At 33.2% G+C, this 26,676-nt stretch overlaps 2 protein-coding genes across 4 annotated transcripts; one reads left to right on the top strand and one right to left on the bottom strand.

Moving 5' to 3' along the window:
* Positions 1-569: 569 nt before the first annotated feature.
* Positions 570-16,309, bottom strand: LOC148314060 (drebrin-like protein). Of its 2 annotated transcripts, none has more exons than XM_088259961.1 (9): positions 16,077-16,309; positions 11,171-11,342; positions 9,196-9,433; positions 6,380-6,477; positions 4,908-5,083; positions 3,409-3,573; positions 2,404-3,041; positions 2,023-2,118; positions 570-935 (listed from the first exon to the last, which is right to left on the bottom strand). In XM_088259961.1, the coding sequence occupies exons 1-9, from the start codon at positions 16,157-16,159 to the stop codon at positions 781-783; spliced, it is 1,821 nt and encodes a 606-aa protein (XP_088116087.1). In that variant the 5' UTR covers positions 16,160-16,309; the 3' UTR covers positions 570-780. The 2 variants fall into 2 exon arrangements, with proteins under 2 accessions (XP_088116087.1, XP_088116161.1); XM_088260035.1 differs by having other exon boundaries at positions 641-935; positions 4,917-5,083; positions 16,077-16,294.
* A 1,550-nt stretch (positions 16,310-17,859) lies between these two features.
* On the top strand, positions 17,860-26,676 carry LOC148314059 (uncharacterized). Of its 2 annotated transcripts, none has more exons than XM_088260212.1 (4): positions 17,860-18,300; positions 22,311-22,624; positions 24,106-24,507; positions 25,540-26,676. In XM_088260212.1, the coding sequence occupies exons 1-3, from the start codon at positions 18,239-18,241 to the stop codon at positions 24,492-24,494; spliced, it is 765 nt and encodes a 254-aa protein (XP_088116338.1). In that variant the 5' UTR covers positions 17,860-18,238; the 3' UTR covers positions 24,495-24,507; positions 25,540-26,676. The 2 variants fall into 2 exon arrangements, with proteins under 2 accessions (XP_088116338.1, XP_088116270.1); XM_088260144.1 differs by having other exon boundaries at positions 25,536-26,676.

Below are 26,676 nucleotides of genomic sequence, written 5' to 3'. Positions count from 1 at the left end.
TTTTTCTCATGGGTTTTCTTTGACAGCATCATTACAATGACATCACACAAACTTTGTTTTAAGTAAAATATCATGGGTAAAAGGGAAAAATAATCTTAAGTGTGCTTTTAGTGTTAAAATACAAACACAGATGGCAGTACAAGTACCATTTTAGAAATAAATGTCACCAGGCCTCGGTTATAAATGCGGCCATACATGTAAGCCCATATTCTTTTGAGGAAAGTCTTTTTAGATGACCATGCAGAGTCATACTCCCGGACAGGTTAACAGAATTACAGAGGTATTTTTAAATCAATAAAATGTTGAAATACAAAGCGCTTTATCTAAATCCATTCAAGCACCTCAAAAATTTAATTCACAAAGTACAAAAAAAAAAATGGCAAAAAAAACATTATATTTTTGCAAATTACCAAGTTTATTTTTATTTACTTTTTGTTTTATATCTCAACATGATTGAAGAAGGTTCAACTATGGAATTCTGGGTATTTACAAGGTTTACGGCCTTAATCTGTACTTATTTAAATTTCAGATAATGCAAAAAAAACTATGGTTTGAAATACACCCATTGATTTTTTTTTTAAATTTACTTATATTTTTTTTAAGAAAGATTTAAACTCTTTTAAATAAATACATACTAATTTCCCCTTAAAAACAATACCTTGGAAGTTTAAAATAAGAAAAAATTGTTTTTGGTATTCATAAGTAATTATGTTGACATGTTTCCACTATCCGAATATTCAAATTGTAAGATGTAGCGTGATAAAACAATATATATAACGTTTAATGCCTGGGTTTGATGGGCAGCAGTTCGACATAGTTAGCGGGGAATAGGCCAAACACTCCCTGGGGACCTAGTCCCTGCCACCAGCCCTCATCAATCTGGTCGATATGGGTGATGATATCACCCGGATCGAAGGTTATTTCCGATTCATCGGCTGGAAATAATGTAAACACATTTATAGAGACATTTATCTTACTTACAGTGGTTTAAATTGGCTGCATAGAGCACGCATGGGCCAAGTTGCATATGTCGCTCACTCCTTTCAAGAATGTCATAAATCAAAAATTGTCAATTTTCAGTTGTGCATGTCCCAGCAAAAGAGGCATATTTTTAACTTAATATTTACCCGCTACAGGGCAGAAAGTGTTGTTTTTTCATTTTGAAGAAAAGGTATTGTTTAATTTTTTTTTTTAATATACTAAATATTTTTCAAATGGAGAAAAAAACTTTTTACCTAAAAAGATATGTTGCACAGTAAAAAGTTCAGTAAGTGGCTAAATATTTATTTTTAATACATTTCATTATATTTTTAACCTTTAAAAATGTTCTGAAAAATCAAGTTTTTTTTATTTATGACATTCTTAAAAGGAGTGAGTGATGTGTTAATGAAAAAAAAACATTATATGGAGTGATATGGTAAAATTACTATTAAGTTGAGTGGAAAAAGGGGGAAATATGGAACTGCAGTGGAAGGCAGTTATAACGCGGGTTTATCTGACCTGCATTATATGATCACCGCTGTATAAACGAATTGTCAAAAAGTTTGATTGATTAACAAAACATTTTTAAATTTTCTGTATAATTTTATACATTTTTATAGATTATAAATAAAAATCAAAACCCAAATACTTTTTTTTTAATTAGTTCTCTTGTAGTTTTTTTCCATAGGATCTTTTTTGATAATAGAATAACAGAACAATAAATAAGACCTGCGGTATACCCGAATGCGCGTTATTAAAGCACTATAACCGGCTTCTATGGCATTTCTCGATACAATTCAAGTATTATAAATTTACAACACACGCGGGATTCTTAGTATGTATATTTAAAAATCGTAAATTGGAAATTTAATTGTTTTTATTGATAATAACACTGGCATTTTTGGGCAAACGATACTCTAGTCGTATTTCATTTTTTACAGAATTTTAAAGAGTTTTAGAGATAATAGACGTCTAATGGATTGAGGAATCACTACTAATTATGTATTCAAAGACTACTAATAAAATAGAGAAAATCTTCACCTGCTTGATAATCGTACAAAGCTCTTGCAGTTAGGCCAGGATCATCGTCTAAATCTTGATATATTCCATCATCTTCCAAAGCCTCGGGAGATACATCTGAAATAAAATGAGTTGTGTTAAGTTACAAGACAGCAGAAACCTTCCTATAACGCTGAGATAGGTACCGCGTAATCGGAGGGGACATTATGGGGAAGTCAATGTTTTTAAATTGTATTTCAATTTTATATGACTCATTAAATTAATTTTGGTTAGTTAAAATGTAAAAATACAATTTAAAACATTAACCCCTTGTAAAATTCTCTAAGATGATACCTATGTCAACATTACAGGGGGGTTTACTGTGTATCAGAATATCGTGATGAAGATAGAACTGTTACCCACCATCGGGAGTGTTGTTCCCATTAGTGTGCCCATTTCCTTCGCCTTTATAGTTGACATTTTCAATGACGGTATTCTGTCTGCTCAAGTCGCCGTGTTCCTTTCCATCGGAGCTGTCGGAAATGTTATTCTTGCTGTGCGGAGATCTCTTGATGGTACTGAACTTGCTGTCGCTGTCATCGTCGTCCAAATCGTTGCTGCTAGAAGTGGACACGGAAGAATCGAAGATGTCATTCTCAAGGATGTTTTGCTTGATGAAGTCTTCATTTTGGGGAAGGGTGTGATTGGGGCTTCTGTTCGACCCTTCCTTGTCGCTCGACGCCGAAACGAGAGGATCTCCGGAATACTTGCCCGCGGGTTCGTTGGACGGAGAGATGGCGGTGAATTGCACGGGATTGATTTCGCTGGGACTGAGGTCGCTGAGGATCTGTATGGACTGTTGGATTTGCGACGGGCTCTCCAGACTCAGCTTGATCTTGTCTATATTTTTGATGGGACTAGTTTTCGACACTTGCGGCTCGTCTTCGGTTATGGTTAACTTTTTCGACGGCTGCTGACTGCTGTACTCGGAATTTTGTGTCAGACTGTTGATACGTTGGGCAACTACCGAATTGCGGATTGGCTTTTGAGGAATGAAGTTTCTGAAAAAATATTATAAAAATACAATCTGAAAAATACAAATTTCTTTTTTTAATACTTTAATACATTTTTACAGAAATGTTTAATCATTTTCAAGGAATCTATTGTTTTGCAAGAGACCTACCAACCCGCCTGATGTAACTTGTCGGGGGAGTTTTTTCAAATATTTTTTTGCTACTTTGTATAATAACTAACAGATTCCTTTATTTTGCCTTTGCTCCATATTTTGGTTTTCCTTCGTAAAAGCAAAAATGGAAGAAACTTTATTTTGAAATATTCTACTTTTTTATGAACTTTTGAGATTGTAATCGGAATCTTTGTGCATTAGAATTTGTCCACAAAAATTTGACAATACTATGTTCTACTTACTTATTATTCATCTGGCCTTCTGATGAGTTCTGCTGGAAGACAGCTCTGGCCTGTGACGTGGAATGGCCGATAAGTTCCTTGGCTTCTCGCGACCTCTGTCTCCTCAAAGCTTCACTCGTATTCACACCACTACGAGCCACGTTTTCTTCTTGCTCCTTCAACAGTCTACAAATCCAAGAAATTTATAAGATATAATCATATAAAAGCCGCACTTAAAAAATAAGATATTTGAAATCATTAAATAAATTATTGCTTAACAAATATTCAATCTAACACTATTTGTGATGTACAAAATAAAAAACCATCACAGTGAATACCGAAAGAAATAGAAAAAAATCAATAATTAAAAGAGAGAAAAACATTATAAAATCTTTCAAAAATATTGACAAATCTGAATCTATAAAAACATAGAATATGTTAAAATATTAAATTCTTTTTTGCCTCTCTGTTACAATTTTTTTTACTAATTACATTATTTAAAAAAAAAAAAAAAAACACCAGATTGAAAGTTCTTCCCACATTCCCTGATTAAACAAAAAGTTTTCTCTTGAACCCATACTTCATTGTATTTCTAGAAGTAGCTATGATACTGATATTAGTGTGGTTAGTTAGCAGGATTCGAGTGCTGGCACGATGGAAGTCGATATCAGGACACTCCTAAGCCACAACTCGCTCAACAGACAGACACAGAGCCTAGGAAAGCATTCGTGGAAAGTTCCAGTCATAACATATATATATATATATACCCTATTAACCTGTCCAGGAGTATGGACGTAAATGAACGTCAGTGCGAATTTTCCTTAAAGGAGTATCGACGTTAATTAACGTCGAAGTCCGTCTGTCAGTTAGTGTGATGTAACTTGTATAGCAATGACATCTGTGGATATTTGTGTGTAATTTTGTCATAATTGAAAAACATTTCGAATTTTTTGGTGTTTTTTTTGTGTTAAATTTCAACATAATTTTTATCTTCATAATACATCGATTTAATGAAGAAGAAAAAAAACATGTAAAAAGAACCCACTCCTTAGAGAAAGTCGGATATCAATTATTGTACTCCCGGAAAGGTTAAGGATGCCTCTCACAAGCAACATAATTTGTATATACCATACATCTGTTTGAAAGCTCCGAACATCAATGGGGAAGACTCCACGAGAGGCGAGAATGTAGTAGAGAAACAACAATACAATATGAAAAAGAGTTCCTATATGGATTATGACAATGTGATACCTTTTTTTTTATATAAATATGATCAAGGGATACAGGTCAAGGGATCTTGCATCCCTTATGTCACTGCGACCATATTAGGTCTATCGTCTACCTCTGTATCACAGCTCACTCTCAAGACCTACATGGGTCATGTAGCTCACGACCTGTCTTGATGGTAAGAGCTTCTCGGAGTCTAGTAGTGGTCCTCCAATGATGTGAGTGCGAGAGATTATAGATTGGTGTTTCGTTATCCTCCGTACAAAATCAGCAGACTGGGGTCATGTAGATACCTTACGGACCTCTGAGTCTCCTTGTGGTCTTCTTCTCGCCGCCGCGCCAGCTCCTGGCTGTGCTCCGCCGCCCTCCGCCGCGCGATGGCCTCGTTCCTCATCTCCGCAGCCGTCTCCCTCTCGCTCGCCTCGCGCGCATCCCGGGCCCTTATCTCCTCCTCGGCCTTCTTGCGCTCCTGATACCGATCATCACAATCAAACACCGTCGGAACAAAAAATCAACCGCTTTTCTCAGCACAAACACCAAAAAAACCTTTTCCTCCCCGTGATATGTATTTACTACAACTCGACTTTAAAAATGAGATATCAGTATAAAATATAATAGATACGGGCTCAGAATTTCTGTATTCCTCTGCAATATAATTACATATTACATAAAAAAGTATTATAATATAAAGTTATCCATTTGCAGCGACAGAAATAAATAATTTGTGAAAAAATGGAGATAAAATCACCAATACACAAACGTTTCCCAGTGTGTGCATATGTGCGTGCGTGCCGTGCTTTGTGTACACGTGCAAAGCACAACACGCACGCACACTCTGGGATATATTACAAAATTACATGCTTCAATTCATAAAGATTACCTTCAGACTGCCAGGCAGATATTATAATATCAGTGCCTACTTTGAATTTTTAAGCAAAAATTATCATATCTTAGTACATCATGACATCATCACAAGTGATTACTTTGTATGTCTCGTCTTCTTCTTCCAACTCTTATCCACACTCATTTTTAGATAGTGTACTGCATCATATAAAAGATGTGTTATCTTGATCGCAAATTACAGGAGGTAAGGTGATCAGTCCTCCGTTTCCGGTACCAATCCATGATATGTATTCATTCGGAAGCCCTGGGAATTGAAACCGGGACGTCCAGCATGGTAACCAAATACGTGAACCACTCACACTTTGGTGGCAAACGTATCATTGCCTTAGTATATCATCATTTCCAATATCGGTTACCACAACTAGATACTTCGAGAGATCGTACTAAATTGAAATGATGGTAACTTATTGTTGGGTAATATATCCAAAATAAAACACGGTTTTTGTTGGATTGAATTCCACATTTATTTATGTATATTTTAACACGTGACGCGTTTCGTCTTCTTAGGACATTATCAAACATGTGTTTGATAATGTCCTAAGAAGACGAAACGCGTCACATATTAAAATATACATAAATAAATGCACAATTCAATCCAAAAAAAAACCTGTTTTATTTTGGATATATTACCCAACAATTCAATATGGAATTCTACCAACTGTCTGCAGTTACAATAAATAAGATTGTAACTTAGACAAAAAAAATGGAGAGTAAGAGAGTGGTCTCAGCCGCCTGTATCAGGATGTTTTGGTTAGTTGGAAGATATTGCTTCATGGCAATATATGCCAAACCCGCCAATATACTGATTGCACAAAAATAAAAAAAATAAAAAAATCAACTGAATGCGTGATGGTATTCTTACCTGTTCTCTTCTCAACTTTTCTGCAGCCACTCTTTTCTTTTCTTCTTCTTCTTCTTTTATCCAGAATTGATCTCTTTCTTTTGAGTTAATTTCTTTGCCTGGAAAGAAAAAAAATATTTATTCAAAAAATATTTTCAAATCTTGAAAGAGAGTAAACAGAATAATATTTTTCACATTATATGCATACCATAATATTTATTTAAAAACTTCACCTCTGTTAACAGTATGAATATTATGAAATAATTTAAGCAATGGTCTTATGTAGTATTATGTATTGTACAATATGTAAGATAAGCGTTAAGTGCGCTACAGCTAATCAAATAAAGCAATAACTGATGTACGCACTCAATCAATATTGCAAAATAAATAAATATGTAAATTTCTTCCAACCCTTATCTACACCCAATGCAGCAGGGAGAGGAAGATCCCCACACGATGGACTGATCAAGTTAAGGCAGCAGCAGGCACCTCGGTGGTTGGAGCGTTACGTGCAGCACAGTTAAAGGATAGCTGGAGAAGAGTCATTGCTTCCACAAGGGTCACAACCCTCAGTAATGAGGAATAGGACGGAGAAGAGATATCGCTCACTCCTTCCAAAAAAGTCATAAATCAAAAATTGTCAATTTTCAGTTGTCCATGTTTTCGGAATGCCCAGAAAATGTTCTATATCCCAGCAAATGCAGCATATTTTTAACTTAATATTCACCCGCTACAGGGCAGAAAGTGTTGTGTTTGCATTTTGAAGAAAAGGTGTTGTTTAATTATTTTTTGAAATATACTAAATATTTTTCAAATGGAGAACAAACCTTCAGGTTTTACCTAAAAAGATCTGTTGCACAGTAAAAAGTTTAATAAGTGGCTTGATATTTATTTTTAATACTTTGTATTATATTTTTAAACTTTAAAAACGTTCTCCTGAAAAATCAAGTTTTTTGATTTATGACGTTCTTGAAAGGAGTGAGCGATATATGTAACTTATGACAATGAACAGAATAATCCATCCGGCCTCATTCAAAAAGATAAATGACCCAATACAGTAGAATCGCGATATAACGAAATCCAAGGGACCAAAAAATATTAATTCGTAATAACGAATTCCCACATATAACGAAATTTTAAGAAAATCATACTAGGTATGTATATGTTGCACGCCATTGCATTAGATCGCAAGTTCTGCAAACAAAGGAGGAAGGGGGCCATAGGGAACTGAATACCTACATATTTTCACTAGTTTTCTTATTAACCTTACGGTGATAAAAGTGCCGCGGGAAATGATGATACTCGTATGTATTTTGTACACAATATGAGAATATGATTTTAAAACCGGAAAAACGTGAATATTCCTAGTTGCTTCTACTGGCCATATTTAAAGTTGAAATATAACAATTTAGTTTTGTTGGGTCTGGTAAATGTTATTCATTTGCAGCAATGGAAATAAATAATTTGTGAAAAAATCGGGAATAAAATAACCAATACACAAACATTTCTGTGTTTGCTCGTGTGGCGTGCTTTGTAAGTATGCGTGCATGTTGCATGTCGTAACACGTTACTCCGCCAGTCCAGTAGTGTGCAGATTGTCTTGTGGGACACTACGCCGCCGCGCCATTTATAACAGCCACTTATGGCGCTTGTCCACTACCCAGAAGTCCGTATAATTTTACTGTCCGGCACGTCAGTTGGCGTTTTAAAATGATGATTGGTTTGGATTGGCTTGTACTTTTGTCCATCTTTCTTCGGATCAGAGCTCTTGACCGGTGCGTGAACACGTTGCACATAAATTCAATAATAAAATCGTAGTTTTAAAACAAAACGCTAACTGATGTGCCAGACGATAGAATTTTGTGTAATTCATGTAGTGGACAAATACCCTTATGATGTAGATAAAAGACAGATACAATTTGAGGATTATTATTACTGTCAACAGAATCATTTCATTGAGATAAAAAGATGGATTGTAATTTGAGAATTATTATTGTCTACCATTGAGATAAGAAGGGGGACTGTAAGTTGAGAATTTTTATGGCCTATGGAAATAATTTCATGGAATTAAGAGATAGATTATAACTGTGTCGCCACTTTCAAAATCCGCCAGATCCATATAAGTCGATTTTACAAAAAATTCCGAATTCTCCGAGTAACATTTATGTTTCAAAGATTTGTCTATCTTTAAAAAACCGATAATGACGTCATCTTAATTTTTGACCTATCCCCGCTCTCTGATATATCGGAATTTGAAATACAACGCTGTTTTTAATCGGGGTTTCAAATATATAAATATTTTAACAATAAAACCCACAATTGGCATTCCGATTTATTTTATATATTTTTAAATCTTATAAAATTGGATCTGGCGGATTTTGAAAGTAGGCGACATAACTAAAGAATTTTTATTGCTAAAGTAAATCATTTCACTGACTCATTGACTCTAATTACTAATTACTCAAGCTGACAGCATATGGTATTGAATTACTTTTAAAAATCTGTCTGCATGCGGTGGCATGGCTTTGAAATATTTATCTTAACATTTTTTATTTCGGCGCGGCATGGCTTTGAAATATTTTTATCTTAACATTTTTTATTTCATTATAAATTTACATAAATGTATTGGCATTTTTTCGTATGGGACGAATGTGATTTTGTTATACATATTAACGGGATTTCGTTATATAAATGCATTTTTGTATGAAAAATTAGTTTTAGGGAATAAATACCGTTTTTTTTATATACGTCATTTTTCGCTGTGTCGCGATTAGTTATATCGCGATTTTATTGTAATAACCGTAGGGAAACAATTTTTAGTTTTAAGCAAAAAGTACCTGGAATAACTCTGTGATAAGTTGTTCCGACAGGACCGGTGGGACCCGTATTCTCGGAGCGCGGTGCCTTGAAGCTGTAGGCGGAGCCCGCATTGGCGACTTTATCAGCAATGAGCTCCGCATCCATATCCTCCTCGGTCCTCGCGTGGATGGTGAGGTGGGCACCGGAGAACAGAGACGACACATCCCGAAAGTGGTTAGCACACGTGCCTTTACGGACTGTCGGCGCCCCTTCACCCTATAAATCATCACATATCAATGAGATCCATTATTCAGACGCTGTGATGTAGCTGGGTACTTGTGGAGCAATTGCTCGACTGCGAAACTGGCGTCGCGGGTTTGATTCCTACCAATTGCAAAATAAATTCAAGATAGTTTTATATTTGACTGATCTCGGTGTTTGTGATGTATTTCTTATATTCACCCTATCCTTACTCTCCTACCTGCAGACAAGCTTTTAAAAATGAGTGGGTTTTTCCTTTAAAAAAATTATTTGTGGTTACTATCAATATTCTTGCATTGTGTTACTGTCACAACTTGAACTATACTTGAAGCACAAGACTTAAATCACATCTTGCCTTTTTGTGATTAAACCTTTCCGGTCCCCAAAAAATATTTAAAAAATCCAGGTAGACCGTTACACATTCCAATGGGCAAAAATTCTTTTGTACTCTGCTCCACATACTGTTGTAATAGATACAAGTGAAAAAAATGTAAGGTTGCATTTTAACTTAATAATAGTAATAATAAATAAAAAAATGAATGACATTTGACATGGGATCCACGAGAAAAAAATTCATGTCGAATAAGATTCGATATTGGACCAGTAAGGGTTAAAGATCAAGATAATACCACTACAATATGATATAATGCCCTGTGCACCATTGGATATAGATGACGGTTAGAAGAAACATATCATTTTATTTGTTTGTTTGTTATCTTTGTTGAAAATTTATAATTTTAAGTCTACTAAAAAAAAACAATATTGAACAGAAATGTGATATTATCATCATTTATAATAAGACAAATTTATACACCTTCATAGTGTAATGTAAAAATGATGAATAATTGTAGAGTCGTGTTAATAATAGCAAAAAAAGGTTTTTGTTTTATAATCAAAATGTGATATGGATATGCTCAGATCATTTTAACAACTTTATAAGTTATTTAATTTCCAAGATAAATCTATTGCTAATGATTCAATTTTCAAAAGTACTCAATTAAACCCATCATTCATATTTATAATATAAAATAAAATTTCTCAACTTAGGCATTTTTCCCCAGTAATAAATATTATATTTTGTAATATAATACTTAATAATGATTATGTACTGATCTTAAGACTTTGATTAAAATTTACCAAAAAAAAATCTGAGCATTACCTCCATTTAAATTTAAAATTATTTTATTATTTATTGATTCGGCATTAACTTTGTGGAATGACATGATTATTTTATTAAAATTAAACACTTGAATAATCCACTTCATCGAGTTTTATTTTTATTTCCGACTAGTTTTGTTTTCATCTTCTGGTACAAATTAAAACTAACGAATAAAAATATATTTAGGTGTATATATATAGGTTAATAAATATAGGGAGGGGGTTTAAGGAACAACATTTTTTGTAAAAGGAAACATTGAAAATAATGGTGACGTATTTTGAAACAGTATATAATTAATTATTGTTTAATCTGAATTTATTTTCTAAATTATTCATGACTTGACCTTTATTTGTAACAGAGTGTAATAATTTAAATGTATGAGAGTCAAATGAGTGGTTAGTTTCCATGATATGAAATTATTTTCATGTTAACCTATTAATTATACCTAGAGATATCGTATTTGGATACACAGATATGACTAGAGATAAGGAATGATAAAAAGAATAATTTTAAGGTTGAACCACTTGAAGATAACACAAAACATAATTGCATACAGGATTGTAAAAATTAAGCAAAAAACAAAAAGTACATACTTGCCAATTGACCAAAACATATTTCGATAAGCTGGTTTTTGAGTCATCGACTTTGACAAAGGCGTACATGATCTTTCCACTGTTCAGGTCCTCCGTTAATTCCTCGATCCCCCCATCTCCCTTGCTAACTACCTTCAAATCATTGGTTTGACCTTCATATCCAAACAATACCCTTAAATGACAAAAAAACAATGTTACTGACAAAAATATAAAGCTCTATAAGCATATATCGTAGTCGTACAGGAGAAAGTGACCAACTGACAAAACGTAAAATGTTCAGGAGGGCCATTTAACCGTTTTTACACTTTTGTCATCAATTAAAAACAAAGAAATAATGTATTCACGATTGTGATTATTTTTGTGTGATGTTTATTAATATTGAAATGAGGAGATAATATTTTAGAAATTTTTCATTCTAAAGTTTTTTAAATTACTTAAAGCAGTTGGTCACTTTTTCCAGACATTTATCTAGGAATAAAATGCAGATAGTCACTTTTGATTGTTAGAATGAGATTGGAAACGTTAGTGACAGATACTAAATTTTAATTCAAAGCATTTTATTTTATTAATTTTCATTAAGAAAGAAACTTTTTTTGGAAATAAACTAGCTGGTAACATAACATATTTTTTTACATAACATAACATGTTTTTTATTAAATATACAAAAAGTAAAGAAGTATTATTCTGGGTCAGATTCAGAATCTTAGTTTGGTTCTGGTGCTCTGTCTTCTTTATTGACAAAAAGTGATCTGTACCACCCATACTATTCCTGTGGAATTGCGCCAGTATCACACAGTTTCAGCAAATCTTTCTTATTTTTCTTAGTTATTCTTAGTTATACTTAGTTATACTTAGTTATTCTTTGTATAAATAACTGAATAGAGGAAAAATTACTGGAAATCTTCACCCAAATACTGACAGGATTTCAAAATCTTCGTTATACGAATACGAATACAAAAATTTTCCTGGTCTAGTGTGCTCATATCGCAAGCATTTAATTTTCAGCCATGAAACAATTTCGCTGTCTTCATTTTTATCGGACAGACTGCTTAGACTGAATTGAGATATTTGCATATATCATACAAAACAGATATTTATTATTACATTTTAAAAATTATTGTTTGAATTTGACACTGCTAACCTCTCCATGCCCAAAATACCTGCTCAGATAGCGTGTGGCCCCATGTTTGGGATGTTGTGATTATTTCTCAAATATTTCTTAATTATGTCAATGATGATATAACACAATTAAATCATTTATCGGCTAGTTCCATGTTTTGCCGACTGAACAAACGATGTTTCAAAATGTCATGTTAATAATAATTTAAATATTTTTCAATCATTTGAAATAGCCATTATTAAATATAACAATCATGTAATTATTTTGAGAAAATCTTTTTTTTGTGTATATTTTGCCTTAGATGTTTACAAGAAAAAAAATCAACTAATCTAATATCTGTATAACAGTTCAGGGCGACATAGGAACACTATCATGAGAATGTACGTTAATAATGCTAATCCTTGCAGTTTATATGTACAACTGTTGATGTAAAATCTCAAAATCATGTTTTATTTTCATTTTTATATCAGAATCTACCTTATATAAATAATTACGAATTTGAGAATTTTATTTATATGGCAATCCTTTATGGCATTTTGATGTATTTTATTTATATGGCAAGTCATTCTTCCGGATATCCTTATTCTGAGAATGTATGGTGTTAAGTTTGTTATTCTTTTGTCACATTTTTTTTGTAGTTTGTGTTAATCACAAAATATTATGTTACAACAAAAATCATGAATTGCGTTTCAATTTAAATTAATAATAAAAGATTAAATGCCAACTCGGTGAATAAAGACACTGTAATTTTGATAAATTTATTCAATCAATTAAGTAACAATAGTAATTAAAACAATGTAGAATGATTGTTAAATTACAATATAAGGATCCCATGCATCATGAAATAAAAATAAGAAATAAGACACTGGAAAACAAATCTTTTTTACTCATTATACACTACATAAACACTCATTGCTGTTGACAACTCGCCAATCACAACCTGATGTGATGTGGTAATCGAGGTTCAAAAACAAGTTGTTAACAAAATTAAGCATTTAAGTAATTCAAACAAAGTCTATAACATGTCAATAATAAATTTACTACAAGTGAAAAATGCTTTTAGCATACAAAATAAGACATTTTTGAATATAGTTTTTCAAAGTTCGTCATTACAGGTACGGAAATATAATTATTATAAATTGTACAAGATATAAAAATGATTTTAATTTCCACACAAAATTGTTCTATTATTTAACGGACATTTTAATGAAGAAACAAAGTACTGGATAACCATTTCCAAACAGTGAGCTGAGTTTATAGCTTTGACCTCCTTATTAACCTTTTTTATTACTAACTGTCACTGTCACAAGGATAATGGGTCCATTTTTAATGATAAATGTAATTTTACTCTTAAAGAAATTGATAAATTCGACATAATCAAATACGAGTTATAAAATAACCAAAAATGTAACTCATTACGCAACCTGGCATATAACTATACCATAAAAATAAACAAAAAAAACCTATGTTTAATTGCCATAATTAAGAATAATTACTACACACAACCCCCCAAACATGCTCAAATATGTTTGACTCAAAAGCACAAATTCAAACTGAAAAGTTTTCAATATGTGCCCAATTAGTAATATTGCCAACATGACAGTTACTTCCTGATGTATTGACTAATTGAGGAGAGCAATCCAACTGTCAACTGTATTCGAAATGTTCAACCTTATCGTCACCAATTTACATTATCAACATGCTCGCCAAACATATTTGAGTTTGCATAGAACTCGTTACCCTGAAGAAAAATAGTAAAAAAAATAATACAAATTAATGATAAAAACCTTAAAGAATTCGATATTTTCAACGAGAATAGTAAGATAAAAATGAATTAAGTAAATATGTGTACAATAGAAACTATAAGCACATCACTTATATATTTTATAGTGATTATAAACAAATTTTCGCATATTGTCCATCGACTTCGCAACGGTAGGATCATCAAAATGATGCACAATGTTTTCTAAGACGGACACGGCCAAATAGGCTTCCGTTCTGGTCGGCAGAGGAACCTCGCGAGGAGTATCCACCTCTATCGGCGCTTCTTCATCTTCGATCTCTTTTTTCACATTAACAAAGTCCAGAATTTGTTCCATTTCCGGAGCTTCAATTAAAAAGTTTCCGGATGTTTCCAAAGAGTCGTCGGCATTCACAAAGTCCCGAAACATCATGGGACAGTCCATAAAGCATTGCATCTCCATCCACTCGTCGAAATCTTCCGGAGATGTTTCGATTTCAATTTGGACACCCGGAGTGGTGCCGAATCCACATTTCAGGAATGCTTGCACTATTTTCTCCTTTTTTATAGTGCCCCAAGCTACCGCCATGTTACGCATGGCATCTAGAATATTCCACTTGGGGATGTCGGGAACTAGAATACCTTTCTTGATCTTTCCGAGGTAGTGCTGAACTAAGCGTCGACGATAAATGGACTTCAACTGGAACACTATTCCCTGTTCTAATGGCAACATCGTGTAACTGAGGTCGTTGGTTGGCAGATATAGTATGTGTACGTTGCCCAATGCTAACGATTCAGCGCTACTGTGATAGTTGGATCGATCCATTAGTAAAAGAATCTTCCGGTTATTGTGCGACATCTGACAATCCAAATTTTTTATCCATTCCAGGAATAAATTCTTGGTCATCCACGAATACTTGTTCACTTTATAATGTAACGGGGTATGAGAAATTCCATCCAAACACGGTTGCTTTTCGTTGTCGGCTATAATGATGGGTTTAAGCTTCTCGGAACCGTCAGCGTTGCAAGCGACTAGTAATGTTACCCGTTCTTTAGATTTGCTGCCATCAAAACACATTTCTTCTTTAACTTCGTCTACTTTATCCGGGAGCAAATTATAAAAAAGTCCAAACTCGCCGCAAGTAAAGATATTTCTCGTTGTGTATTTGCTTAAAATTAGTTTTACTTCTTCGAAACAGCTATCTACGTTGAAAGTCTCTACGACGGTATCCTGTCTCTTGTAGAATGAGTCGATGTTGTTTCTTTTCTGAAACCTTTGCACCCATCCGTTGGAGCATTTGAAATGGATTTGACGTCTAAGAGCGATATCTCTGGCTTTCTCTTTCAACACGCCTATAGACAAAGGAATGTTATTATTCTTAGCTTTCTTGTACCAAATGTACAACTCCTTTTCCAGAGGTTCGTGCTTGGGTATCCGTAACCTTCTGCGTTTGTCTTTTCCTTCGGCTACAGCCTTTTCTATAGAGTTGCGGTTCTTTAAAATTGTGGAAAGTGTCGAAAGTGGGATTCCGTACTCCTTGGCGACTTCCGATTTTAGCCTATCCTTAATATCGACAGCGTATATTATTTCCAATTTTTTTGATATTGTCAAACCGGTGTACCTCTTTTTACATTTCCGAATTACCGGTGTCGTTTTCTTCTCCATTTCTGTCGTGGGAAAAGAATTCAAATAATCCCAGTTTTCACACGTCCACAGATGATAAGAGCGGCAAATTATAAGAGATTATTATTTTCTCGAGACTCACAGAAATGTCCGTGAAGCGTAAACCATTAACAATGTCCGATAGGTCCACTTCGTTGCACATTAGGAGATTCACAAAGATTTCCTGTAATTAAAAGCATGAAGTCACCGAAACTAATGAACTGCGATTTCATTTTAAACGCGATTTAGTGGCGAAACGTGATAAATAAAACAATAATGCTACAAACGTTTTAATAGCAGTGATATATGATCAGTGATACAAAAAGCCGGTCGGGATAAAAGCAAAGATCTTAGCCGGATCTAAACAATAACACATCCTCACCAATTTGTCGGTGTTTTGTCATCCAGAACATCTTTCCAAGCAGCGAGCAAAGACTCGCGGTATTTGTTTAAATTAATAGACATATTAATACTTCAAACAACACATTAATGTAAGAGAATAATATAAAAATTGTATAAAATTGCACGATCTCAAAACTCTTCAACCAATTGCAATAAACTCGCCCTCGATCCCAATCCGACGGCAGACATCTTTTGTCTATGGTAAACCAGAATGAAGTTGTCAAATTCGATTTCTATTATCATAGACATTTTTTTAGACATGGTCTTCCCTTCGTCTATAAAAAGATATGGCAATGAAACGTCACATCCAAAAAACATGTTCAGTAGTTTCGATTGTCGGGGGTTGATTTTGTACCGACAAAATAAACGTGATTTAAATGACATTTTTAATGCCAGAAAGCCTTACATAAATGCTTTAACTGGGGCTTACTTTGGGATAATACCTACCCCTTTATATCATTAGTATTTTTTTTAATCTTTATACCTCCATCAATTTCATTTAAAAAATTAAATAAAAGATTCCGTCCTATAATATTTTACTGACCTACCTTTCCTTTTCTCGAGGCAGTTTTAAACCCACATACAAGGCCATCAGCAAAACTAACAATTTGCTTTTGAATATTCAATGATAAATACCTACTTTCCGACCTTCTTAATATGCACAGTTTTACCATGTATAAACCTACCTACGTTAAAAATGTACTTACTTCAGTCACACTGATGAATATTGTCTATAGTTTGTAGAATAGAGTCCGTTTACTAATGAACTACATTTAATTTTTCTATTATTAAAAATAGTTTTTGTATTGAATTGAATTTGTTCAAATATACATACTTTTAGGTGTCGAGTTGTGATCCCGTGGTTAGTGTCGTGGACTCTTGAGTCAGAGTTTCTTGGTTCGAACCCACTCCACAACAATTTGACACCTATTTCTAATAATGAGCTGATTAGGCGTACAAAAATAGTGTGAAACTAAAGTATTTTTGTTAATTTTTCACATTTGATAACGGAGATATATATATATATATAAATATATATATATAAATATATATATATATATATATATATATATATATATATATATATATATATATATATATATATATATATATATATATATATATATATATATATATATATATATATATATATATATATATATATATATATATATATATATATATATATATATATATATATATATATATATATATATATATATATATATATATATATATATATATATATATATATATCGCACTTTGCTTTTTAAAACATTTTTTTAAATCACATTTTTCCCATTTTTGATATTAGATTGCAAAGCCAGACTTTTAAAATCCCTGAAAATCGTAATTTGAACTTTACATGGATCGCGGCATCTAATATATTACCATTTTTATAACTGGCGGGAATTTCAAATCTAACGGCGAGAATATCGTTTTTATATTAATTTCAAGTACCTATATTTTGGGGGCAATTTTTTGAGGAAAAATTCGTCTTATAGTCCATTAAATACGGTGTATGTAATATTATTGACTCAATTATAATTTTAAAAAAAGTGTTTTTTATTTTATTATTATTTATTATCGTAGCGTATGAATTACTATTCCACTTTCTTTTCAGATATTTACAGGAAGTACAGTATTAGATAATTTTAATTATAAAAATTTAATAAACGAAATAACATAATTTGTTACTTTCCTGTCAACGGACTTTAAAATGTTCTTGTGAAATAGCAAAGCAAAAGCTTCTAGAAGGAATTAGTAGGTGCTAATAATTCGCTGCGCGGAGTCAAGTAGAACTAGGAAGTTGTAAACAGTCTTTTTTCATTATTATTCTTTCGTTCAAGACAAACAAAATTAAATATTGATCAACTAATATCTCACAACGGTCATTTGTGGTTTTAGTGCTTACTTTATCAACAAAACTTAATATTGTAAAATACGTTTTTTAACCGCTATTGGAAAGTGTTCTCTTCGACTTACACATAACAAACGAACGTAGCAAATACCCTGTTTTTTATTGATTGCGGAATATTCACACTTGTGGCAAATATTATTACAACACAACCTAAATAAAGTGTATTTTTAAATAAAAATCAAAACTTAAATAGTTTGTCATCATATAAACATATTGATATAATGTGGTTTGCGGATAAAGAGGACGATGAATATTCTCTCCAGAAAAACGGTTTCTCGGGAAGGTAAGACGATTCAAATTTAAAAAAAAGTAATTAGACTATTTGAATCAAAATCAAACTCTGATAATGGCAAATATTGAAATGTAAAATGCAATGTTTTTTATGCATCAATTATTTACAATTAACATAGCTCTTCACAATTTCTTAATGAAATATAAGCCAGATAAGCAACGTACTTCACATTTCAAAATCGAAAATAAACCGCTGAGTATTATTGTGAGTGAGTCGTTCGCGAACGAAGCAGTTCTTTGTACCGGGTCACAGATGTGACCGTATAAGTCGATAAACTTACTGCACGATTATCAGTTTTTCAGCACTATATGCACTCTCATTTCACCACCCGTTTTGTAGTTTTACTAATTACAAAATAAATCATATTTCATAAGTTGTATTTAACGTTTCAATTGAGTATTCAAAGATCCGGAACCATAGAACAAAAATACATAGATACATGCATAGTTGTTTTTTCCAATACATACTTGAAAATTCAAATGAATGTGGGGGTGTTTATATTATGGCTATGCAGATATTAATACGCAGCACCGATTCATCATCTTTATTTATTACTGTGACCCTTATCTGTACATAAATGGCGCATAGGGCACCGCATCGGTTAAATGCCGTGTTAACTTTGTCACTATTTACATAAAGACAAGGTGATAAGTCATGCACTCCCAATTCTTGGATATATTCTTCTTCTCTAACCCTTATCCGCATCTAATAGTGCATAGGGCACTGCATCGTATAGAAGCGTTATCTTGATCGTTCAATACACGACGAACAGGTGATCAGCCTTCCGCTTCAAGTACCAGTCCAGGGTCATATTAAATAAATATTATCCTGAAAAATCACATATTTATCTTGACCCTCTTGAGAATCGAACCCGGGACCTCCAGCATGGTAGCCTAACGCGCTAACCACTACACTACGGAGGCAGAAAAACTTGGATATGTTTTGTATGAGTCTCTTGAGAAGAACCCTCCGGTTTCTGTACATATGTAGAGCAATTCATTCAAACTTGACAGAAAAATGTCCCATACTCATAAATATAATGGTAGGGACTGACCGGAGCCATTTCGTCGTAACGTAACACGTTACGTTACGAGCATTCGTATAGTCAGTACAGGGAGCCGAGAGCTCCATCCAAAACGCTAGCCGCGGGCGAGATTACGAGCTTATGTTACAACGAAATGCTCCGGTCAGTCCCCACCTCAAGAGATTTTTTTTAAAATAACAACTTCTAAATTGTCTATAGCTTTAATGAGCTTGTGCACTACACAGAATTTTACCGTCCGGCAGTCCGGTTTTGAAAAATAAAAGCGACTATGACAGTTTAGCGTGATCAAATTTACGCACAAAGTGTTCACGCATCGATCAAGAGTACCGATCCGAAGAGAGATGGACAAAGCCACAAGCCAATCCGAGCCAATCATCGTTTTAAAACGCTAACTGAAGTGCAGGACGGTAAAATTCCGTGCAGTGGACAAACGCCCATAGGGCGTTTGTCCACTGCACTTAGCTTAGTTTGTCCACTACACGCTTTAAATAACAGGGATTTTGAGTTAACGTTTTTTGCTAGTATACCCACGGTATGTACAATATTAATGGCAAGGAGTTTGTGTTGCATTGATGAGTCTGAGTGCTGCTCGGGCGAATCGTATTCCAACTTGGTGGTATTGATTTGCCCGAGCCAAATATATATTCGATTTGTTTTTATCAACTAACCCGAGCAGTGTCAGGGTAGTCCTTTTGCGAGTTGTTTGGTGATGATTTCCTGCACCGACTTTTGTCTTTAAATTTTGACTGTTGAGTGGTTAAATATAATTTTGTAATTGGATTATTTTTTTCAGTGGCCCTGAAGAATTGATTGAAAGAGATAAGAAAAAGGATAATGATTTTTTCTATGGGATATTTTTCATTATGTTTATAAACTTTATAATTGCGAGTTCGATCCTTGTCTTGTCGTACAAGAGCCAAACTTATTATAATTTTAAATATGCTCGTAATTAACACTTTCTAATACTTTGTCAGCGCTATTTAAAGAATAAAATTAAATATTTAATTAACAGATTGTTTTATTTGATTAAGAAAAAAGTTAATTAAAAATTTTATTTTCAGTCACTGTAATTTAGTGCGTGAGAAAAATTGGATTTGATGCACATATATTTGTACATATTTTTTCATTCTGGTATGATTGTTGTAATTTCGCAATATTTATTTATAAGTATTCAATAAATACATTCTTTATAATAAAATGCAGACGTATGTTTCAGTAGAACGGCTCTCATCCCCCCTTTGCTGGTCCACAACTTCGGTTGATCTAACCGTGCTGTAACTGATAAAAACTGACTTTTTTACTAAAGGCAACCTTGAATTTTTATGTGTGTGTATTTATTGTATGTATTATTACATTACTTACTTCAGCCTTCTTCTTGTGTCCAGTATTGAACAAAGGCCTCCCTCTTGGACTTCCACAGCTCTCTGTTGAACACGACTCTCTTCTAGTGCAGGCCGGCCACTTTTTTAATGTCATCGGATCATCTTGTCTGGAGCCTACCCACGCTACTGCGTCCTGTTCTAGGCCTCCAGTCAAGCACCTCTTTCGTCCATCTATCCTCAGACATACGTACCACTTGACTCGCCCAATTCCACTGTTGTTCGCGATTCTTTGAGCCACATCTGTTGCCTTGGTCTTTTCCCTTATCCAAACATTAGTTTTTCGGTCCCTAAAGGATATGTTTCTACTAACGGTACTGGAACACTGATGATTAGGAAGACGGAAACGCGCAAATGAAGACAATTATTTATTTTCCGAGAATTACAAAATTATCAAGGCGAGAAGAGCAAAGCGACGCCAATAAATTGAGTGAAGCACGATGTTTCACTTCTTTACAGTACTGAGTATAAACACAAAGGAAACATGTCACCAAACCGATCAAATAATACTCAGTACTGAAATTCAAAAGACAAAGAGCGAGCGCGACGTATATATGTTTGAATTTTAATCTTATCTGAGCACACAAAAATTTGCCCTCCACCCTTTATATACGATTTTAAAGGAGTTGCATGTGGTGGGGACAATATTGTAAACAAAATAAAAGTCAATGAACTGCGTCTCTTTGTTCTTCTCGCATACATTTATGAATACAATTTTAATACACAAATTCTTATAAAAAATACATAAATTTGGAAGGAACAGTATCCTTCTTTTATATCATCATTATTATAGCTCTATTTCAATAATAACACCTTTTGTCAGGTTTATAGCATTATTTTTGATGTTGAGAACGATACATAAAATAATTTTTGAGTTCAGCTATTGCTTATTTCACTGTAAATCCGTATTTTTCTGTATTTTTTTTGCCTTCCAATCATACCTTAGACCCAAAGGTGACGGATTAGATAGGTTCTAGTATATTATTTTTTGAAATCTCATCAAAGATGAAGAAGAATATGGAAGTCTGGGCATTTACGGGGCTGACGACCGTCATAGGCTGGTTTAAGTGATACACACGTGTAAAATTCACCAATTCTACCCATAATTGACAACCACACTACTCAAACTCTTGAGATGAAAGAGTTTCTACTCAATAAAAAAGCTTTTTTTATCTCACCAATAGATGTCTCTAGTGAAGTTCTAATGATTCAAGAACAATGTTTCAAAATCGGTTCATATGTATAGAACTTCCATGAATTAGAGTAGTGTGGTTGTCAATAATGGGTAGAATTGGTGAATGTTACACGTGTGTAAAGTAATCACTTAAACCAGCCTATGACGGTTGTCAGCTACGTAAATTCTCAGACTTCCATACCCTTCTTCATCTTTGATGAGATGTCAAAAAATAATATGAAAATAACTCCTATAATTGGAGATAATCCAGATTTTGTGAACTACTTGTTCACAGTATTTGGACAAGCTCAAAATGTTGTAGGTTCTACTATAATTATATAGAAAACTAATAAACAAATACCACTTTCAAAGTTTTCATGCTTATATTTTTCTTTTCTTTCAGTTTGACAGACCAAAACGCTGCTGATAATTCAGCGCAAAAACCAATGGGTTTATCAAAAGAGAAGACCAAGTCGGACTACGATTTTAGTTCTCCGGGAAACAGGCACATCATGGGATACACTGGCTTTATTCCTGGCATAATGTACAAGTACGGGACTTCTTACGACAGAGCTGCCGACGATAGCATGTCCGAGTTCAGTGACAGGCAGGAAGAGTATGCGAGGAACCGTTCCCGGAGCAATTCGGAGATTAAATTTCATCATGTTGACCAAGTCGACAAGTCACCGGCACAATATGGAAAAAAAACGTTTCAAGGTAAGGACTCTAGCTTGAGATAAAAAATACTGGGCATTCCAATTACTAACAGTCTCCTTATCAATCATCGTTTACTTTGTGTAATACCACTTTAATGAACACTAATTCGTGACTACCGATTTCGGAATAATCATTCCATCATCAGGTCAATAAAATAGAATTATTACAGTTTGACATTTGTACAAAAATAATATTAGAAAGAGAGAATATTTATTTATTTATTTTTTACAAATGTCTAACCGTAATAATTTTATTTTAATGGCCTGATGATGGAATGATTATTCCGAAGTCGGTAGTCAGAATTAGTGTTTATTAAAGTGGTATTACACAAAGTGAATGATAAATGATAAGGATAGTGTTATATTACCATAAAGTAAAGTTAACAATGCTTTTAATATACAAAATATATTCCCATAACTTTCTATTTATTCGTTAGCATCTTTTATCATCCCGAATTTCTATATCCTTGCAAGTTGAATGGCAAGTCCGAGAATGTATTATTTATAAACATGATAATTTCTTTAATTACATTTTTGTAAAATACTTCTTCAAGGACACTTCTAGTACAGTAAGTCATGTACACGAGAAAACCAATAACTAGCAAACTTTTGAAAATATAAACATCCTTGTGAAATTAAAAAATAACATCCATTAAAAAAAATATTAACAAGTAATAAATAATACTAACCATAAATTTTCCTTTTCCTCTGCTCCTATTTACTAACTACATTTGCCTCATTAATTTGTTTTACTGGTTTTTCCTCACTCATTCGTTCCACATGTCCAAACAATCTCAATACAACTTTCTAAATTTTATCGATAATGCGATCTCAGCATCTCAGCCTTGCATTCATTCCTGAATTCACCATTTGTATATCTATCATATATCATTTTGACGGACGTTGATCTGAAAGATCGCATTTTTACTGCGTTCAGTTTGCTTTCACTCTTCTTTTACCAACTCCACATTTCTTTCTGTACATTAGTGCAGTGTTGGAGGTGCTGAACCCTTAATTGAAAAAATAAAACCTGATTTTTTCAAATTCAAAACAAAGATATATATTTGAACTAAGTGCACAAAATGAACAAAACTATTATAACATGATTTTCACATAAAAACAAAAAACAAAATAATGCACATTTTGCAATAACGACACATTTTAACAATACATATAGTACATTTGTTATGACTTATTTGAAGTCCCATCCCAGTAAAAAAAAATGTATGATGCGGAGTTGGTGTATTGTTTTAGCGTTTGAGCTCTTGTGTTATTATTATTGCTAGATTGATTTATTCCTTTCAAATAATATACCAGATCTATTGAATAAATGAATATATGGTACGTTGTATCATTTTTCATAATATCGTATAATAATTCGGGTGTGTGTTTTGACCTCTGCCGAACCCCCCGGGGGTTCGATCAAACCTAGGCTAAGAACCACTGCAATAGTGTTATAATGTATCCAATTATTGTTTTCAGATAGCCATTCAAGAACTTCCAGATATCCACCGATTGTCGGTTACACAGGGCACATCTCTCATATGCAGGATTCCATGGGCCATGGCTTTCAGGAATCTGCCATGAATGCTTTGGAAATCAATGAGAAAGAGAGCCATCTTCAAAATGGTTCAGTCAAAGATAAAGGGGAGTGGTCGGGTGACTATTATGAGACGGTGGAACAAAATGACACTTGCAAACAGTTGGAGAATGAGCTGGAAGCCATCGAAAGGGAAAAGGAAGAGGCTTTGAAAAAAGAGAGGGAAGTTGAGCAGAGACAAGAGACCAAGCAAGCTCTAGAGAAGGCTACAGATGAGAGCGTTGAAGAGTACCGCAGGGGAATACACACTGGGCGGAGAATGTTTTACTGAAAAACTTTCACAGGTTAATTAAATTCAGTACTTATTTTTACTTTTTTATGTTTTAAGTATATTAATAATATTAACGCTTTATGGGCCTGATGGTATTTGTATGGCTAGTCTCGGTAGTCCATAAATTTTTGTACAAAATTAAAGGAATTACAGCATTTTGAGTGTGTCCAAATCTTTCTTCAGAAATCAAGAACAGAAGAGTGTTTCCACATGGGAGCTATATTTTTTTACATTCATATTTCCAAACTTCAAACATGAAATTTGAGTAGCGTGGTTGTCAAGCATGTGTAGAATGGTGAATTTTACATGTCTATAAAGTGACCACTGAAACCAGCCTATTACATGTCGTAAGCCCTGTAAATACCGAAACATCCATGTATATAATAAATATAAATAAAACCCTTATCCGCACCCAATGGTGCATAGGGCACTGCGTCATATAAACGCAGTGTTATCTTGATCGTTTACACATGAAGGAAAGGTGATCAGCCCTGCGCTTCAGGTACCAGTCCAGGGTAATATTAAATAAATATTACAGTGAAAAAATCACGTATATTTATTTTACCCCCCTTGGGAATCGAACCCGGGACCTCCAGAACGGTAGCCGAGCGTGCTGACCATTACACTACGGAGGTGGACATAAAAAAACATCCATGTAATAGAATTATATCTTTTTGTCCATATATGTATTCAAAGGATATTCTGAAGACTTTGTTTGTGCTGCCACTCATCCTGAAAAATATAAATAAAATTCCCAAAGTATTACAATACTCATATCTTAACACGGAAATTTATGAATACATGCATAAAAAACACAAGTAGAGAACGCATTTTATAAAATAAAAGCAACTTAGTACATTTCGCAGTAAAATTACTAAAAAATTTAAGATGTAATATAAGAAAACTGCCAACCGTGTATCAGAGATATTTGTCATTTTGGTCAATCTCTTGTAATATTTCATTTCAAAAACTGTTATACACATGAGTTATATAAAATTATGTATTTCTGTGGATTTGTCTCAATTCCTTTTTTGTTTTCAGATAGTGATTGAAAGAGTGCCTCAACAAAATTATCAATTTATTCACAAATTCTTCTCACACATTAAAATCTCTTTTTGTTACACCAATGCCATAATTTGTCTTATCAAATTACTGCTGAATTATTAATTAACGCCTTTGTATTCTAATTTTGTATATCACCTTAAACTCTGATAAGTGATATACAGTGAAACCTATACCTATCGTTTTTAAAGGGACTTATTGAAATAAACTATGAGTTCGGAGTTAAGAGTTCAATACACAAGGAGATACAATTAAGTAAAGATACCGTCCTCCCAATCTGCATTACCATTAGTAGGTTAAATTTCTAAGAAGAATACATGTTTTAAATGTAAATAAATGTACTTATATCAAAAATATACAAAACTGAACCGAAACATAAAAATATTAAAGTTTATTACATTGTAAATAATTTGTGTTTGACATTTATTTTTATACTGTTTTATTTTCGTAAGTCAGTATATTTTCAGCTCTATAATTTTTTTTTATCAGTTATGGAATGTGTGCAGTAGAAAGTTGTCATTCTTTCAAAGAGTGTGCATGCTTCTAAAAATGAAGGTACAGCGGCTTCACTTCATCAATATCAACCTCTTCTACTGTATCCATCAACCTTACGTCACCCAAGCTTTTGATATTTTCTGTCTCACACGTCGAATGTAACAAAGTTGAGAAGAATGTAATAAAACACAGACGAAATATATTAAATATGCAGCACAATTCAAACTATTAATGCGGTGAAATGGTGATAGACAAACAATCAATGCAATCTATTTTGTATGAAATGAATTCGGGGTAGAAGAAATAAACGACACATCCAGGAAAACGATTATTCAAGGAATGATAGATAAAGGTTTCACTGTATTCAGATACAATGTATCAAATAAAAATACTTGGTATTATTATTTTGTTGCTCTTTTATTGATTTTTAACAAATCAAATATTTTTCCTAAATTACTTACGATTTTTAATTCTATTGTTAATTGTTTCTGTTTATATAATTGCTTTCTTAACTCTATTAAGGTGTAATAACATGTAAACGTTTTAGTGAAGTGTTCAATAAAAAGACACAAATTTACTAATTTTAATTAAGATTAAAACTTATTTTGATTATAATTGTTTTATT

This window comes from Brachycentrus maculatus, unplaced genomic scaffold (assembly GCF_059751285.1).
Source record: "Brachycentrus maculatus isolate JH-2025_06_01 unplaced genomic scaffold, ASM5975128v1 h1tg000002l, whole genome shotgun sequence".
In the NCBI taxonomy this organism is placed as follows: domain Eukaryota; kingdom Metazoa; phylum Arthropoda; class Insecta; order Trichoptera; family Brachycentridae; genus Brachycentrus; species Brachycentrus maculatus.
The sequence above is the reverse complement of the archived record's forward strand: the minus strand, read 5'-3'. Positions and strand labels throughout refer to the sequence as shown.

Excerpts from the sequence above, each read along its gene's own strand:
- LOC148314060 (XM_088259961.1), bottom strand. The coding sequence starts at position 16,159 with ATGTCTATTAATTTAAACAAATACCGCGAGTCTTTGCTCGCTGCTTGG. Across the intron at positions 11,343-16,076 it reads GACAAAACACCGACAAATTG|GGTATTGTTTGGATATGAAG; the intron begins GTGAGGATGTGT and ends TTGTCATTTAAG. Across the intron at positions 3,042-3,408 it reads GAAGGCCAGATGAATAATAA|AAACTTCATTCCTCAAAAGC; the intron begins GTAAGTAGAACA and ends ATATTTTTTCAG.
- LOC148314059 (XM_088260212.1), top strand. The coding sequence starts at position 18,239 with ATGTGGTTTGCGGATAAAGAGGACGATGAATATTCTCTCCAGAAAAAC. Across the intron at positions 18,301-22,310 it reads AAAAACGGTTTCTCGGGAAG|TTTGACAGACCAAAACGCTG; the intron begins GTAAGACGATTC and ends CTTTTCTTTCAG. Across the intron at positions 22,625-24,105 it reads TGGAAAAAAAACGTTTCAAG|ATAGCCATTCAAGAACTTCC; the intron begins GTAAGGACTCTA and ends TATTGTTTTCAG.